The sequence below is a fragment of the Mauremys mutica genome, chromosome 2, assembly GCF_020497125.1.
Source record: "Mauremys mutica isolate MM-2020 ecotype Southern chromosome 2, ASM2049712v1, whole genome shotgun sequence".
NCBI classification, from domain to species: domain Eukaryota; kingdom Metazoa; phylum Chordata; order Testudines; family Geoemydidae; genus Mauremys; species Mauremys mutica.
In genome coordinates this window covers 137,143,271-137,155,921 of record NC_059073.1, presented here as the reverse complement: position 1 = coordinate 137,155,921, position 12,651 = coordinate 137,143,271, and the positions used below count along the sequence as shown (strand labels likewise).

At 40.8% G+C, this 12,651-nt stretch overlaps 1 protein-coding gene across 6 annotated transcripts in view; it reads right to left on the bottom strand.

Annotated features, from left to right (window-relative positions):
• The window catches only part of PPP3CC (protein phosphatase 3 catalytic subunit gamma), a 54,009-nt gene that overhangs the window by 19,240 nt on the left and 22,118 nt on the right, over window positions 1-12,651 (bottom strand). For all 6 annotated transcript variants that reach the window (XM_045004574.1, XM_045004577.1, XM_045004572.1 and 3 more), the window contains exons 4-5: window positions 3,398-3,509; window positions 801-946 (exon numbers count right to left, since the gene is read on the bottom strand). In XM_045004574.1, coding sequence (XP_044860509.1) covers window positions 801-946; window positions 3,398-3,509 — 258 coding nt within the window. The remainder of the gene's footprint in view (window positions 1-800; window positions 947-3,397; window positions 3,510-12,651) is intronic.

Below are 12,651 nucleotides of genomic sequence, written 5' to 3'. Positions count from 1 at the left end.
GTGACACGCTACCTGGTAGCAATTTAGGAAGAAGAGCAGGAACCAAGTCTTAGTAACCAACCCAAAGGCCTTTAAATTAGCCTGAGTTTTGCTGACTGAAGGCCCAACTTTGGGACAATCTGTCAGGCCCTTGAAACCAACCAGCTCTGGCTGCATGAGAGAACGAAGGATGAGATGGGAGAGAGGAAGAAAAGTGTGTGATCTATTACCCTCAAACACTCAAAGTAGCTTGAGCTGTGCTGCAGAACTACAGACCATGCTGCTGTCTCAAGATACATGGGAGCGTATTACAAACAGCAGATAAAATGGAGGAATAGCAAACATGCATAGCATGCTTTTCCAACAAAGAGCATCAAACTACAGCAGCCACCTGTGGGGTGCAAAGGCTGCTAACCAGTGCACCGAACGCTCCATAATAAGGACTAAGGAGCTGTAATGTCCATGCAACAGACAGGGCTTTGGCTTTTTAACATATTGTCCAAAAGGCCCACGCACACTGAACTGCTTGGAACTCAATTTCTTTACCTCAGAAAGAAAAAAAGCTGTTATGTTCCTGCTGGGATCTTGGGTTCCCAGGAGGGTATCGAACCAGATGCTTAAACTGCAGTCAACCCCTTTCAGTAAAGGGATCAAAGAAAGCCTTATTAAGACCAAACTTCAACAATCCAAGATTCCAGAGGAAGCAATAACTCTCATGTCCACCAGAGATGGGTTGTGTGAGTATGCAACTAAAAATCAAACCCTAGTAATACAAGTGCCCAATAAAACTGTCAGTGTGAATGATGAGTGAGATTACTTACTTTCCTAATGTCATCTAGACATGTGATTTCTGGAGACAGTCCTCCATGGACGCACAGGAACTGCTGGTTTAGGAGGGCGGCAAGAGGAAGACAGTCAAATGTATCCATACATGCATCATACACTCGCTCCGAATATTTGATTCGACCTAACAGGGAGAGCAGGCAGGAGAGAGAGAGAGAGGATGGTTTATCTTCTACACAATGTGGGTTGATCAAGTTGGGTGAAAAGATTCCAGACCATTCATGCATTCAGACTAACATACTACAAAAACTGGCAGCAAAGGCCATGATCTGTAGCATTGTCAGAGGAAGCCAATGTAGAAGGTGAAACAGAAACAGTCTACACCTATGACATTCTAAGCAAAGCTTTCCTCTAGCACATTAATGGAGCTGTCTTAGAAAATACTTTATGACCCTGAAAGCCAAAAGGCTTCCAACATGGCCCCAGTCAGGAACTTTTACTTTAATTTCTGAGCTTGACGGGAGAAGATTAACTTATCCTACTGCACGTTAACCTCCATAGCAAGAACTTCCTGGAAGAGGCGCCTCAGCATTTTCCAAGGGTTAGAAAGAACTTGGTTTACTAATAAATTCATACTGCACCTTTCATCTCAAATGACCCCAAAGAATCCTACAACCTTCAACTACTATGCAGACTATACATTAGGAACTGCAACAGCAGTTTAACTTGGCACAACCAATACCATGTAACAGTTTAGATCAGGAATTGCAGTTTTGGTTGGATACGAGTGCTTCAAGGGAGACTCAGGGAGGCTAAGGAGCTAGAATTTGACCAGGATACCAGGGGTTAACACACCAAGTCTTACAAGAAATAGCATATAATCTTTAATGTCCACATATGGTCAGGTTCTCAGCTTTACGCCTCAGCCTGATGTCAGAGGTACAATCAACTAGTAGCAGTTCTCTCACCATGCTGAGGCACTAGTTCGTTACTGATTCAGAGAGAAAAGAGCCCTTCAGTGCACTTTTAGCACCGTTTCCTGCAACTTGTGTTATTTCAAGGGCTCCTATCTGAGTACTGACCTGACCCAAACTTTTTTGCCTGAGACCCGAACAGATCAGAACACAGAGTGATCTGGTTCCTTCCCCCAAAAGAAGCCACTGAGAACAAGTTCTCTTATTTAGCGTGCTGAGTTGGCCCAAAGGGCTTAAAAAAAAAGTTACATTCCGCAATCTCCACATTAAAATGCATTCTAAAAGCCAATGTTTTAGATTTCTTTTTATGGATACAACAGGAGGTGCTGTTCTAAGCAGCAGTATGCTGGTTTAACCATTAATGCTCTGCAATCTGATGTCGTTTGCTGCTTGTTTTAACAGATAGGCTAGGAAGATTTTCACTGTCACAGAAGTGATATGGGTTTCCTAAAAGCAGAAACTAAGCTTTCACAACCAGGTGTCAGATAGATTCAGAAACGTCCCCCATCAGATGCTACTGAAGTAGTAAGACTCTACAACACCATGTAGTCACATTAGGAGATCACCACATCAAAGTACACATGGTCTCAGGTCTGGCAGCCATCTTAGATGGTGATGTTTTATCACAACCATGTCTTGGAAAAATCTTACTGTTACTGTAAGAGTGACCTTCATCTACAGGGAAAGGGTGATATTACTGAATTTTTCGTTTTCTCCCTCCCTTATTTCTGTTGCTCAAAAAGGTTTCTGTAGTGAAACATTTATGTACAGGAAGAGAAAAGGCAGTTTTTGTTTATTATGCTTTTCAACAGGGGATCCTGGGAACAGAATACAGAACCTTTAACCTCTAGATCACTGGCTCAAATCCAGCTCAGCTCAGTAGGGAGAAATAATGACCATCATCAGTGTCCAGCATGAAGCAAGCTGATGCCTCTCAGCTCATTTCTGAACAAACAGGTAGGTTCCTGTCACACTTTACCCCTCTGACAACTATCGCCTGTCCTCTAAAGACAACTCTTTCAGGTCAGGGTCGACGCACACACGACTGCTGCCTCTGCTATGCTTGTTGTGTGGAGAGAGGATTTCAGTCTCCAGTGCTGGCATGCCACTTGACCTTTCACCAGCACTAGTTTCACATACTTTAAAAAGTTATAAATACTATATTTAACTAAAATAAAATTATCTTAGAGGTAATGATTCGCCCAGTACAAACACTAGGAAGAGTCCTTTATTTTCTTCCAGCTGTAATCACCAATTCCAGCTGCACAAACTGAACTGAAAGTCATTTGGCAGTAATTATAGGGTGCTGGGTCTAGAAACTGGGGAGAAGGAGGGGACTTTGCATGCAACCATTTGTCAGTAACACAGGAGATGGGCTTGCACTCCTTTTATCTGCATTCATATTCCTTCTACCAAGAGAACTCAAATGCTACTTTAGCGTATGTTCAGCACTCCACAGGATTGGTTCAACCCAAAATATTGAACAGCATTTAAAGCAATGTGCTAGAATATTGGAAACAAGAGGACAGCTAAGTGCAGATATATTTGCCAAAGCCAGCTAGGCCATCCAAGACAGGCCCAATAGAGGACTGAGAGCCCTGACCTGGCCAGGTCGTCCTGGTGCATCTATGTCATTACTGAGGAGAATTGGGTATACTTACATTCCTGTTTAAAGGTGAAGTATTCTGTGAGGTGCCTGCATTCATGGTTCCCTCGAAGCAGGAACAGCGTTTTGGGATGATTTATCTTTAAACTCCATAAATACAGCACACACTACAAACGAGATGGAAGAAGACGGTATGTCATAAAACCTTTTATAGGGCACTAATCATCTATAGACTTTACTGAGAGTTTTGGGGAACAACTAAGAATGGCCATACTGGATCAGATCAGTGGTCCATCTAGGCCAGTATCCTGTCTTCTGACAGTGGCCAGTGCCAGATGATTCAAAGGGAATGAACAGAACACAGGAATTAATCAAGTAACCTACCCCTTGTCATCCAGTCCCAGCTTCTGGCAGTCAGAGGTGTAGGGACACCCAGAGCATGGGGTTGCCTCCCTGACTGTCTTGGCTAATAGACATTGATGGACTTATCCTCCATGAACTTATTTCTTTTTTGAACCCAGTTATAGTTTTGGCCTTCACAACATCCCCGGCAACAAGTTCCACAGGTTGACTGTGTCTTGTGTGAAATATTTTCTTATGTCTGTTTTAAACTTGCTGCCCAATAATTTTATTGGGTGAGGACTAGTTCATGTGTTATGTGAAGGGTTAAATAAGGAAGTGTTATTCACTTTATTCACACCATTCATGACTGTATAGACCTCTATCACATTGCCCCTTAGTCGTCTCTTTTCTAAGATGAACAGTCCTGGTCTTTTTAATCTCTTCTCATAAGGAAGCTGTTCCATACCCCATATACATTTTGTTGCTTTTCTCTGTTCTTTTTCCAACGCTAATATTTTTGAGATGGGACAACCAGTATTCAAGGTGTACCATGAATTTATATAGTGGCATTGATATTTTGTCTAATCTATTCCTTTCCTAATGGTTCCTAAATTGTTCGCTTTTTTGATCACTACTGAACGTTGAGCAGATGTTTTCAGAGAACTATCCAGTATGACTCCAAGAGCTCTTTTTTGAGTGGTAACAGCTAATGTAGACCCTGTCACTTTGTATTTATAGTTGGGATTATGTGTACCAGCATTACTTTGCTTTATCAACAGTGAATTTCATTTGCCATTTTGTTGCCCAGGCACAAAGGGATCTCACAAAACTGGTTAACTCTTCTCAGTCAGCTTTGGACTTAACTATCTTGAGTAATTTCATTCTGCAAACTTCACCATTTCACTGTTTACCCCCTTTTTTTTTTTTACATAATTTATGAATATGTTGAACAGCATTGGCCCCGATACAGATCCTTGGGGAGCCTGCTATTTACTCCTTTCCACTGTGAAAACTGACCATTTATTTCTATCCTGTGTTTCCTACAGGACTGCCCAGAGGGTGGGAGGCAAGTGGGGCAATTTTCCCTGGGCCCCGCAGGGGCCCCCACGAGAATATAGTATTCTATAATATTGCAACTTTTTTTTAATGGAAGAGGCCCCCGAAATTGCTTTGCCCCAGGTCCCCCTGAATCCTCTGGGTGGCCCTAGTTTCCTATCTTTGAACCAGTTACTGATCCACAAGAGGACCTTCCCTCTTATCCCACACTGCCTACATTACTTAATAGCCTTTGGCAAGGGACACTGGGCTTTCTGAAAGTCTAAGTACACTATATCCAATAGATCACCCTTGTCCACAAGTTTGTTGACCCCCCCTCAAAGAATTCTAATAGATTAGTGAGGAATGATTTTTCTTTACAAAAGCCATGTTGATTCTTCCCCAACATACTGTGTTCATCTAAGTGTCTGATAATTCTGTTCAGTACCAGGCAAATTTGTAGGAACTATAGTACAGAAATTCAGTTTACCAGCCTATAATCTCAAGGATCACTTTTGGAGCCTTTTTTTTTTTAAATCAACATTACATTAGCTATCTTCCTGTCATCTGGTACAGAGGCTGATTTAAGCAATAGGTTACATACCACAGTTAGTAGTTCTGCAATTTCGTATCTGAGTTCCTTCAGAACTCTTGGGTGAATGCCATCTGGTCTTGGTGACTTATTACTGTTTAATGTATCAATTTGTTCCAAAACCTCATCTACTGACACCTCAAGCTGGGACAGCTCCTCAGATCTGTCACCTAAAAAGATTGGCTCAGGTGTGGGTATCTCACTCACATCCTCTGCAGTGAATAGCAATGCAAAGAATTCACTGAGCTTCTCTGCAATGGCCTTGTCTTCCTTGAGTGCTCCTTTAGCATTTTGATCGTTGAGTGGTCCCACTGATTGTTTGGCAGGTTTCCTGCTTCTGATGTACTTAAAATTTGCTGTTGATTTGTGTGTTTTGCTAGCTGCTCCTCAAATTCCTTTTTGGCCTACCTAATTATACTTTTACATTTGACTTGCCAGAGTGTATGTTCATTACTCCTTCCATGAGTGCAGGGGACTGGACTAGATGACCTCTCGAGGTCCCTTCCAGGTGCATGATTCTATGATTCCTTTCTATTTTCCTCAGTCAGATCAGACTTCCAATTTTTAAGAGGTCTCTATCTCTAACCACCTTTTTTACTCAGTTGTTTAGCCAAGGTGGCTTTTTTTGTCCCCTCCTTCCTGTTTTCTCTTTTATTTGGGGTATACATATAGTTTGAGCCTCTATTACAGTGTTTTTTAAAAGGTTCCATGCAGCTTAAAAGGCATTTCACTCTGGTGACTGTTCCCTTTAAATTCCATTTAACTAGCCTCCTCACTTTTGTGTTCCCCTTTTGTAAGTTAAATGCTATTGTAGTGGGTTTCTTTATATTTAACATCCTTGGGGAAAATACCAATTACATTTATGGCTGCTATTACCAAGCGGTTCAACTACATTCACCTCTTGGACCGGATCCTGTGCACCACTTAGGACTAAATCAAGAATTGCCTCTCTCCTTGTGGGTTCCAGGACTAGCTGCTACAAGAAGTAGTCATTAATGATGTCTAGAAATTGTATCTCTGTATTGCAATCCTTACGTGACACATTCCCAGTCAATATGGGGATAGCTGAAATCCCCCATTATTATTGGTTTTCTGATTTTGTAGTTTCTCTAGTCTCTAAACATTTCACAATCATGGTCACCATCCTGGTCAGGTGGTCAGTAATATATTGCTACTGCTATATTCCAATTCAAGCATAGAATTTCTACCCATAGAGATTCTGTGTTTGATTCGGTTAAGATTTTTATTATATCTGACTAGGCTTTCTTTCACATATAGTGCCCCTGCCCCACTAGTGTGACCTACTCTGTCATTCCTATATATTTTATACCCTAGTACTAGTGTGTCCCATTGATGATCATCATTCCACCAAGTTTCTGTGGTGCCTGTTGTAACAATATCCTCATTTAATAATGCACTCAAGTTCATCCATCTTAAAACAAACCCAAAAAGTTGATTTCAAGTAGAACTTTAAGAGCAACCTAGTTCCATAAGCAGCATCAGATCTTATCTTGGCCAACTCCACCAGTGGGGGAAAAGCCACAGCACACATTTCTCTATATTAGGCTTGAGCTGGAGAACTGACAGATGAGATCTCATTCAACTGAAACCAACTTTGCATTGGGTGGGGGCAGCTTTTCCTTCCTTCCTCCCTGTCAGCAGAAACTAAAGCAAGAGCACTCATTTTCAGAGCAGCTAAGCACAATCAGATGGACAGCATCTCTACAGATGTCCCATCTGCAACCTAAACTGGAGATCGTTAAGTCCTTGCTGACCATTATATCAAATGGGTTGAATATTAGTTAGAGCCTAATATGTTTTAGTATGGGGAAAAAAAACCAAACTTCTGCATACGTGTTATATTCATGTGATATAGATGCTAGAAGAAATGAAAAAGCCCCAAACAGGAAAAACTCAAAACCCTCTGGGGTCTGAAAAAAGTTTCACAAGCTTGCTTTGAATAGTGTCACTGAACAAGTGCCTCAGTGTCACTGAGGAACAGACCAATATCAAAGTGCCACAACAGCCTTACTAGGGCCAGGGAAATACTCCAGGCTAGCTTGCCAAGGAAGCTCTGAAGATAAATGTTTTAAAGAGAATATACTTATATCACCCTGTGGTTAGCAAACTGACTGTTAACCAGCTGATTTGTCTAACATGAGAGAAGTGATATCAAGTTTGCCTTGATGATTTTGAGAGTTGGAAGATAATCTGTTATGACAACAAGCAGTATGGCTTGGATTAAAGTTTGTAACAAGCACTTGCCCTTTAGGCTGACATGCTGCAAAAACTGTACATTCTTTCACAACATGAAAGATGAAGGTTGACATCAGAAAGCAATTTCTGCGCTTAATACATGCTGGTTTGGGTGCACAGTATTCCAGAAGCCAGCTGCTGTGGTATAAAAATTAGTTCCAGAGCAGAGACAAACCAACTTCAATCCAGTTTCTATTACAGATGGCTAAAACATCAAGGTACTTAAATACTGAACCCCCAGGCAAGCTTTGATTTACTCATTTGAAACATTAAAATCTCCAGAGAATAAGGAGCCTTTCTGCCTACGTAAATGTAAGGATTTCCAGAGTCCCATGTACTTCTGAAGTATCTCTCTGAATGTTACAGAATTTAAACCTTAAAGGAAGAGACATGCTTACACAAACCTAAATTTTAAATATTACTACTGATAACGCAACATTGTCAGGTAATTTAGGTAGCCCGTTTACATCCAGAATAAAATGTTTTCCTAAGTCTATTTATAGGAGAAATGTTCCCACAAATTTATAAATATTCTGCAATTTCAATTTTATCCTGGTGTTTGCAACCTCAATGTCACAGATCAGGGCTAGCACATGAGAACCAGAAAATGAAAGTTACTATAAATGACACAAGTTGACATGAGGGATGGAGACAGAAGATCAGGGAACTGACTAAGCTGGTTTCACTGCCTGAGTAAAATCTACAGAACTCTAAATCAGACTTTACATTTTAGTCTCAATTGGTGTATGGATATTTCACAAGTACCTGAAAAATCATTGGTGTTGAGAAAGGTAACATATAAGGGGAAACATAGTCCAAAGAGCACTGAACAGCCTGTTGATGTCTCTACAGGAGCCATGATAAGAAGTAATAGTGATAACTACAGTTGCATTCATGTGATTTTTTAGCTGGTGTTTTACTAAGAGATCCCTTATCCAGATTTTCCAAGGCTCTATGCCTAGAAACAGATTACTAAATGATTATATCTCAGTAGCAACTTGAGACAATTATGGATTACTAGATTTCAGAACGCAACTTCCCTTTTGTCTGTAACCTTAAAGCCTAAAGTCACACACCGAGGCATACATGAATATTTAATTTCTTCCCTTACAAACTGACACTCATACAAAAGATCTACTCTTGTAACATACCACTGCTTACAATAAGGAGATCAGAACTGCCTGCAATAAAGCATGACTGAACATTTCCTACATGAAGCATAAGGAATCAAACTGAAGAATCTTTTCAAGAGTCCCTTTATGCAAATACATAACTAGCACTATAAACAGAGAGATGTTCATTTTAAAGAGTCAGCTGAGATTTACAAATGAATAAAAATTGCATATATAAAGTGCTCATAAATAATAAACCTTCCATCCCTCTTCTGAAATAGGTACGTACACCTCTACCCTGATATAATGTGACCTGATAGAACATGAATTCGGATATAATGCGGTAAAGCAGCGCTTGGGGGGGGGGGGGCCTGCGCGCTCCGGTGGATCAAAGCAAGTTCAATATAACACGGTTTCACCTATAATGAGGTAAGATTTTTTGGCTCCTGAGGACAGTGTTATATCAGGGTAGAGGTGTATTGCCATTCTATGGACAGGAAAACAGGTACCGGTGGTGGGGGGGAGAAGAGGTGGGAGAGAGAGAGAGAGAGAGAGAGAGAATGGCAGTCATTGGCAACGCAGGGAACAAAGTTTCAGAAGTCTATCCTATGCTCAAACCACATTTTTTTCTTCAATGTGTTATGTATTCTGGGATACAGCTAATGTAATGGATGGACAAAGCAAGGGAATATGATTAAATGCTTGCTATTTGAAAATATTCTGCCAAAACATACATTGAGAATTATTCAATCTTATTCCAGGATGGGGTAGAGAATGAACCTTGTTTCTATTTACAATTGCACATAGCTTGGTCTGTTAAATTGAAATGAATGTACAGTTTACATGGTTTAGCAAGAGAAGCTTATGACAGCTTTCTTTAATAATGCTAACAAGACAGAACAGAATCAAACTGAAAGAAAAGGTGCAAAGGCAAAACATGCCCTCCCCTCTCAGAGAGGGGATAGTTTCCCTTCAAACATTCATGGCTTTTTTCTCTCTGATGCAATATCAGAATCACCAGCAGGGTCAACCAAGCTGTGGTAAGCACACTTGTTAGAAATGTTAGTGACATTGTCAAGGTTGGCAGGCCTCACATTAAGTCTACTAGAATATTAATTTTTAATTTGAATTTTGCGAAATATGCTAAATTAGAAATCCCACTCTAGAGACCAAAGTTCCCTTAAACTACAATGAACAGCTACAATGGCCATGCAAGGTTTCTTGACAACATGTCTAAACCCTTATGTGGTTGGCCAATCTAGGGGTTTGGTCTCCCCAATCCGCTCAACCTTGGCCACACTGAGGAATGCTCCAGAAATTGGGTCTCTTACAGCTATTGTGGGTTTTTTTATGGACCCTTCTACTGGGAATTGGAACTGGAGTGAGACAAAACTCATTTTACCTGGGCCAGTCATGAGCGCCAACCCGAAGGTCAATTTTTGGTGATTTCCTCTTATCATGGAAAAAAAGTACATCTGCCCTCCAAACTGAGGGATGCAAAAGAAAGAAAGCACTCAGCACTCTGGGTGTGCAATTTTATATCACACCTCTTTACTGCTCCCTTCTAGTGTTAGTGAGATTTACAGGAATTCTACTTAATGCATATACCTGAAAACCAAAACAAGATCTGTTAGATCTAATTTTCATCTAATTTGGCAAATTAATCCAGAAAAGGTCTGCACCACCATCACTTCACCTCTACTGATAAATAAAACTGGTTCTGTTTCTGGTCACAATTCTTTTATTTTATATTTAATAAAACAGGGTTTTATTAATTGTATTATGGTAGCACATCTAGAGTTTCCGTGTGAAATAAGAGCACCATCACACTAAGCACTGTACACGGAGTGAAAGATATTCCCAATGCCTAAGAGCTTTCAGTCAAGAGACAAGATGGAGGGCCAGAGAGAAGAAGTGAATTGTCCAACGTCACAGAGGGTTACTGGCAGACCTGATGTAGAATCCAGATCTCTTGAGTCCCAGTTCAGTGCCCTGTCCGTTAGCAGCTAATATCTTAAAGGGGAAAAATTAGGTTAAGGTGTCACTCCTGCTGTTGGTGCTTATGAATTAGATCCTTTTCTGAATACAGTGCACAGGATACACTGGGCACTGCATACATACAGGCATTTAAGCAGTTGTAAGTAGGAGCCTCTACGACAGGAGATCCCTCCACAAAAGTGGAAGATGCACAGAATGTGTCTGACTAAAAATCTGATAGAAGTCACAAAATATTATATGTATGTTTTAAAAACAAGCTCCTCTCTCACTTCCAGATTATGGGGATAATCAGTTAAACACCCTCCACATCACTGGCAGCAGAAAGACTGTTTGCTAGTGCACAGGCTGTTTATTTTTTAAACTTAGATGTTTCATATGTGAAACAAAACAGTCCAGTAAACAGCCAGAACTTACATAATAGAATTACAAAGACTGCAAGATCATGGCTCCTTACGAGCAAGAATACAAGTCAGCTTTTACCACCAGACCTGCAGGAGACCTACAGTACTATCTATAACAAAATGAATCTCTTTTTCCAAGCTAGGCACCCATGATATGAAAGGAAGGAAAAATTCATAAAGAGGAAGCTACATGGAATTGATCTCGATCCGAGTCACAATTCTAACCAGCCTCTGAATATTGTAATATAATGGCTTACAGTCTTGCGTCTGAAAAATGGAACAAATGAAATGTTATTTAGCACAGATATTGCCTGCAGGTTAGGCTCCACTGTGCAAGGCACATAGCCTATAGTATAGCATCCAGACTGCATGTCACTACAGGAGATGACTAGGAATGAGAACATTGTCCTTTACCTTTAACTTATTGGGTGTGAGTTTAGTGCTGACAGCTCTGGAGACCAGATGCCTGTGTTTATCCCTAGAACAGGTACAAAACCAGCAATAGCAACAATGCCAGCTTCCCTCACAGACTGCTACACAATATGGATCAACAACCCCACTCTGGAGGGACAGAGTTCAGTCTCTAGCTCTTATTCAATCCCGGTCTTCTGCAAAGACTGCCAAATAAAGAGCTCATTAGACCCAATTGCAATGACGGGTTTAAATGACAGGCACTGAGACCAAACATTTCCTTTTGGAATGAGAAGCCTCCACTTCTGTACAATACAGAAAAGAAATTGTTGCATCTTTATGCTCATTTTAACTATCACCACAGGATGTTGCTTTTAAACTACAACACACAAACAGTGGGGTCCAGAAAGAATTTGGTAAAGATTTCTGAGCTGACCAAACTGACTTTTGGGCATATTTAAATACTCAGCTCATACGCTATAGACAACCACTTTTACCCTAGCCACCCATCAAATATTCATGGCAACACAGGTATCTTCCAGGGGTCACTTGGGTCCCTAACAACTAATACAGTTTGCCTTAACACCTCCCTGGTCCCCAGTTTTGCATCCTGCTTCCTGACTGCATACATCAGGATGCAATTATACAATTACGTTCTATTTCACTCAGTTAAAAGGTCATGATTATCAGCAGCTCTGGGCAGACACTTGATAATATCCCCTCCCAGCATACGGATGCACAAGCTTGTGCCATGACTCACAAAAGGGCCTGTGGATGCCAGCATTCTTCACCTTTATAAACTGGAAAGCACAGCAAAATCTGGATGCCTTACAGCCACCTGAATCTCTGTGATAAAGAGAGTGTGCCTGCAAAACTAAGGCACTCAAGTATCTCAGATCACAGCATCCGGCCTTCTGAATCCAGTTACCTCTGAAAATATTTGCACTGTTTATGTTAGAAACCCCGAAAAAAACCATAAAGAACTAGATTAACCACTTGTTAACTAGCCACTTCTTTGCCCACACAGCTGTTATCTAAGCTGTTTGCTGAACTGCTGCCATTTCACTATAGAAACTGGTGCTGCTGCAGTTTATTACACTCCCAAATGGGAATCCCTCTAAACATATAGGCAGCACTTTGCAGTAGGTGGAAAGAAAAGGCA